The following is a 6,362-nucleotide window of genomic DNA, read 5'->3' as shown; positions in this document are numbered from 1 at the left end:
AAATTTCAATTATCAACACCAATGAGAATCATCAAAATTTCCATCAATTATATATATATATATATATATAAATGAAAATTTCAAGTTTTCTATTAATTAATTTATTCATACAATGAATTATAATATTAATTTTTATTTTGCTTTTATTTATTTATTTTGAAGATTGTAAAACTTATTCTAATTTATTTGTCAGTCATCACTACAGACAATCATTATTGGTTGTTAAACTTCATCCACTTTTATTAGAGATTTATATATGTACGACACTTAAAAAGTTTCCTTACTGTTAGCCAAAAAAAACTCTTTGTTTTATTGTTTAGAATAATGAAATTTGACCCTATTATTATTGAACCTTTGTTTTGATTAAAATAATATTAATAATAAAATTAATTTTATTCTTTATTTATAACTAATTTCCATGATATTACTTTATTTAAATTAAAAATTTATTTATTAATTAATGATAATTCTTTAGTCAAAACTAGTTGTTATATTCTAACAGCTAGAAAATATCTATCTTCATCTATTTAATACAATGTCATTATCACCACACTAGATGATTAGAAAGTTTTTATGTTATTTTTACCCAAAAACTCTCAACATTCAATCAAAAACAATTTTAAATCTTACTCCAAAACCAAAAAATGATTTCAACTTAAATAACTTTAATTTCATATTAAAACCAATTACCATATTTAAAATAAAATTTCTTATTAAAAAAACACAACAATAACATAGCACCATGTAACATTGAAAGTCTGCTCTCTAATAGACTACGCCACAGTTTAGCTAATCGTTTTATGTGACATGATTTTCTTTAAATAATGATAATAAATCAATTTGCATGAGCAAATAGTAGCCCGAGATGACTTTTCCCTACTGATTTACAACTAAATTATGATAAATTTCCATACTTTTAAAAACATATAATAACCTTCATTAAAAATACAAATAATACTACTACAAAATAAATATAATTTTTTTAAAATAAAATACATCCAGATTAAAATATCAGGTATAAGTCTTTGATATGCAGGGAGATGTTGAAAAGGTAATTGCTTGTTCATCTGTCTGTGTCAACCAGTCAGCCTATTAGCAAGAGAGGGTTGTTCTCATAGGCTAAGCATTAGTCACTCTTCTCCCAAAGTAAATTCAAAGCACCAATCCCCTCAAAGCACCAATCTCCTCCCTCCATCTGCTCAACCTAGAGTGCCACCACTGAAAATTGGTGTCATAGGCTGAGCTCTATGACAAGATTGGAATTTATAATATCAATTTGGTCGAATGAAAGAACAATAAAATGCATTTACTATGTATTGATGAATGTGATCGTTTTGATTCCTTGCGTGGGTTACCATGTAAAACTGGACCAAAAAAAATTAATATAGGCCCAGCCACAGGTGCAACAGGCTATGAAAATTCACCCGCTGTATCTTTGGGGTCAGTCCGGTGTACCACATTTGCCCTTGTCAGCTTTTTTCAGCAGCTATGGTGTCAAAAACAAACACAGACAATTATCCATCGACATCCCCGCAAGAAACTACCCTTCAACAACCTCTATTGGAGTTCTCAGAAGCACCTGCTCGTTCATCTTCCTCAGCAATCAAACTTTTGGGGGCCTTCCCACCAGCTATCAAATTCATATTCTGGAACGAATGCTGCGAGAGGTTTTCCTTCTATGGCCTCAAGGCAATCCTCGCCTTATTCCTCTCAGAGCGGCTCGGCCTCTCACAAGTCAGATCCACAGAGATGTTTCATCTCTTCACAATGACATGCTATGCAACTCCAATTCTGGGAGCCTTAATCAGCGATACCCTCCTGGTAAGTTTTCTGCGAGCCTGAGTTTGAATTTGATAAATACATGAATATAAGAGCATATTCATATTTATCCTGTTTTTTCTTGATATGGCAGGGCAAATACCGAACAATTTTATCTCTATCTCTTCTGTACGCAGTGGGAAACTGTGTGATGTCCATGGCTGCAATACCTGATCCTGATCCTGTAACTAAAAAAGCCTCGAGTTATTCCATGTGGAGCACTGCCACAGGTCTGCTATTCATAGCATTTGGGACTGGAGGAATTAAACCCTGTGTCGCAGCTTTTGGAGGGGATCAGATAGAATTCTCTTTGCCCGATGGTGACACCAAAGAAAAGCTTCGGGTTACATTTTTCTCTGTATTTTACTTTGCAATTAATGTGGGAGCCTTCCTGTCCATGCTCCTCACGCCACTGTTGAGGGTCAATGTCTCATATGCAGCTGCTTTTGGAATGCCCTCTGTTCTCATGGTTTTGGCTACTTTTATATTCTGGGTCGGCCGGAAAGACTATGTAGACAGGCGGGCAGTTGGGAGTGTTTTTTCCACTGTTGTGAAAGTCCTAGTTAATGCTGTAAGGCTGAGGAAGAGCGATTCTGTTTATAAAAACTATGAGGAAATCGACTGTGGAGGAGGCTCTATCCGTGCTTCTCATTGGCTTGATGCTGCTAAGTCAGGATGCGGTGCAGAGGAAGTTGAAGATGTAAAGGCTCTGTTCAAAGTGTGCCTTTTCCTCATTCCTGGTTCCATGTTTTCGTGCATGTATGGTCAGAAGGCCTCTACATGGGTTTTTCAGGCTACACAGATGAATGGGCATGTGTCGTGGCTTGGAAATGTTGTAATTAGACCTGATCAGATGCAGGTGAGTATTGTGTGTCCCGGATTATCTATCTAATATTAAAGTGATAACAAACCGTTTTTTTAAATGGGGCTGAAGTGAATTAGGTGAACTAGGGTAACATCCTGTTGAATAATTTTCTTAGGTGAACTAAGGTAATTCAGCTAGGGTAACATATGGTTGAATAAAAAAAAATGGAAACAACTGTGTCAGTTATAGCATTGATTATCTATTAGGGTAACATGATTTGATTAGTAACATGATCAGGATTGTGTGTTTACAGGCTATTGATCCATTCCTTGTCCTCATTTTCATTCCACTTTTTGATCAAGTACTTTATCCTTTCTTGGAGAAGCATGGAGTTGCTATGACAGCAATCAGAAGAATGATTTTGGGGATGCTCCTGTGTTCTGTTGCATTTTTTACATCAGGACTGCTTCAGTTGGCCATTGATAAAAGGACCACTCCAGGATCCATCACATCTTATATCAATACTTTCTCAGGTTCGGAGCCTGATAATTGGGATCGTATGAACTTAGCTTATCCAACGGAAAACTCAGAGCAAATATCAATTCTTTGGCAGATACCTCAGTATGCAATACTGACAGCAGCAGAAGTATTATTTAGTGTCACTGGATTGGAATTTGCATATTCACAGGCCCCGGTGTCTATGAAGTCAGTTGTTCAAGCAATCTGGTGTTTCACATCTGCTGGAGGTCTTTCCCCTTTCCTCTTTTTATTTAATAAGTAAATATTAATAGAGTCCTTTCAAGGCACACTGTTGGATTTGTGCTTAATATTGAGTCCAAAACTGATTAAACGCTCTGGTGTGGACAGGTGACTTGATAACCATCATAATTGTGGAAATCATTGGGAACAAGCTATCAATAGGAAAGAGGTCATCTTTGTTTGCTGGGGGAGGCATTATCGCCACGGTGTTCATGTTGTGGCTAAGTTCTTGTTTCAAAGAAGCAGATAATCCCAGCGATGAGGAAGTCATGGGGACTGGTAATTCAGAAATTAAGTCCACAGTCATGCTCAGTGGGTAAGAAAGCTTGTATGACAGGGCAACAAAACTAGGTTTCTTTCAAACCCTCTATTTGATTAAGTACATTATACTTGAACTGTTGGTAAGTCGATTGCTATACATTTATCATTTAGGACTCTGTCCAAGGTTAGCAAAGGCTGTATATAAATTGTGTAAATATTAGCCAGTTTCATGTAGCTACTGCTCAGGGGCGATGGTTGGATCATGTCAACTGATAAGGTAAACATGGTTTTTCAAGAGGGAGAACATGTTGAGAATTGCTTTCCACATATCTTGTGGAAAGCAAACACCTTGTATTTTGATTCACCTGCATCTTCGTTGAAAATGTCACATAAACTCCAACAATTTAGCTACATACAATTGTAAATGTGACTTTTATAACTACATTTTACCAATGAATCTTTCTTAAAAAGAAAGGAAGTTGGGAAGTTTGAGAATTCAGATTCTGACTAGATCTGTGTCCTTTTCCCTTTTTTTAAAAGAATTTTTGGAGACACCTATCTAACATCACAATGATAGAATGCTTGTTTCAGAAAAATATATTAAGAATAATTTATCTGGTCAAAGAAATGAACTCCAATCTCTTTTGGGGTTTTGCTCTCTGGTTCTGAAGTTTTGCCACTGAATAATGAACCAGTTGATTTGTTTTTTCTCAATCAAATGGTTTTGGGATTCTAAACATTCAAATTTTGCTACAAAACTGTGTTTGGAGGAGTTTTAATTACTGACGTGTCACAAATTTGTGTATTGTTAAAATTGGTATAATTTGCCCATTTGAATTTTTTTATTTTTCTTTAATTTGTTTGCCATTTATTATTATTATTATTATCATTTTTATAAGGTTTATTATAATTAACCTATAACAAAAAGATTACGAATTATTATGACTAACCCTAAATGAAATTGAACTCTATCAGAGGATGTTAATAATCATCATCATCTTTATTGTTGTACTATTTATCTCCATAAACATCATCATCTTCATCTTCATGATTATTATTTGAACCTATCAAAACTATAAAATTTAGTAAATTTTTCCAATTTTTTTTTCAAACAGAACGGATCTAAATAATTCCTTACCATTATTTTTAAAGATCCCATAACCAAAATTGACTTCAGTGACAATCATCAACATCAATTTGATTTGATTGGCTATCACTTGCGTAGGGCTGCCATTTTCCTCAATCCTCAGAGCCAAAAAAGGGAAAAATGAAGCAAACCTATATATGACTACCCTGATATTCTGTGATAGTGTATCATAGCTAACCCTATATTCTAATTAGCTATAGCAAGAAGGTTGTATTCATTTAAAAAATTATACTATTGGCTATTATCTGTGTTTCTGCCTGTGTTAACCAGTCAATTTTAGTGTAAAATTTGAACAGATCTAATAGTGTTTGTTCTAAGAGCTGGGCAATTTAAATTGTTTTGGAAACCTGACAGATAATTTACACATTCTTTTCATTGTGTCAGTATGGTGTGATGGAAAGAAAACATACCGCTAACTTATAATTCATAAACATATTGCGAACTTATAATTTATAAATCACTTTTTCCTAACTTGTAATTATGCAGTTAATATTTAATAACATAGAATCACAAAGAAAGAAAGAAATTATCATTTAATATGTTCGTTTTTTATTAATGACTTGGAAAGATAATTCAAAATGTTCTTGACTTGGAAAGATAATTCAAAATGTTCTTCATTGCTCAGAGGCCAAAGCAGGGTAATTTCATGATGATGAAGCCTACAAATTTAGTATCCACAAACATATTGCTAACTGTTTCAAAGTATTTAGATAGATGAAACATGACCATCTTCCTATTCTGCTTATCTTAAAAAAAATTATGTGTTTATATATCTAATAAGTGGTATTTTATTTATTTTATGATATTAAAACATGTTAAATAGATTTTAAATTTTAGTATATTTTTAATGTAATGATATTTAATTTATTTATGTTATGATATTAAAACAGTTAAATAGATTGTAAATTTTAATATATTTTTAATTTAATGATAGTTAATCTTAATGGTAATTGTTTAATAGTATAAAAATAATTTATGAAAATAATTTTTTAAATTTCAAATAATTTTAATATATTATTATTATTTAAAAAGACTATATTTTTGTTAGATTTGAGACTTTTGTGATTCATATTGTAGAGAAATGTCTTTCGGATTAATTACATTATTGGGATTTGGTCCACGTTTCGAGCTAATTAATGTGGTTTATCCTCGGGACAAGGTGAAAAAATCATACAATCTTCATGTATAAATAGCTAGGATAAATAAATAAAAAATTATTATTTTTTCTATAAATTTTGAAAAAAAGAGATTTAATTTAGTTACAAATTATTAAATAATCCAAATAATCTGAATTTATTTTACAACCAATTTAGATTATTTAATAATTTGTAACTAAATTAAATCTCCTTTTAAAAAAAAATTAAAAAGAAAAATATTTACTAGTTTTCATCAGCGCCATGATGCATCCTTGCTATTTATACATGAAGATTGTATGATTTTTTCACCTTGTCCTTAGGATGAACCACATTAGTTAGTTCGAAATCGACCAAATCCTAATGATGTGATTAATTAGAAAGACATTTATCTATATTTTTGTTATTTATAAATTACGAAAAACTATAAAAAATGATG

The 6,362-nt window shown here is 32.2% G+C and overlaps 1 protein-coding gene across 1 annotated transcript; it reads left to right on the top strand.

Moving 5' to 3' along the window:
- The first annotated feature begins 1,224 nt into the window (after nucleotides 1-1,224).
- LOC149197757 (uncharacterized) lies at nucleotides 1,225-4,142 on the top strand. Its single transcript, XM_089405951.1, has 4 exons — nucleotides 1,225-1,821; nucleotides 1,913-2,677; nucleotides 2,937-3,369; nucleotides 3,491-4,142. Exons 1-4 carry the CDS (start codon nucleotides 1,489-1,491, stop codon nucleotides 3,700-3,702), a joined length of 1,743 nt encoding a protein of 580 aa, XP_089262077.1. The 5' UTR covers nucleotides 1,225-1,488; the 3' UTR covers nucleotides 3,703-4,142.
- The last annotated feature ends 2,220 nt before the right edge of the window (nucleotides 4,143-6,362 follow it).

The sequence above is a fragment of the Pinus tabuliformis genome, chromosome 2_2 (genome assembly GCF_031772625.1).
Source record: "Pinus tabuliformis cultivar Carrire ecotype Pingquan chromosome 2_2, CPIR1, whole genome shotgun sequence".
Lineage (NCBI taxonomy): Eukaryota > Viridiplantae > Streptophyta > Pinopsida > Pinales > Pinaceae > Pinus > Pinus tabuliformis.
The sequence above is the reverse complement of the archived record's forward strand: the minus strand, read 5'-3'. Positions and strand labels throughout refer to the sequence as shown.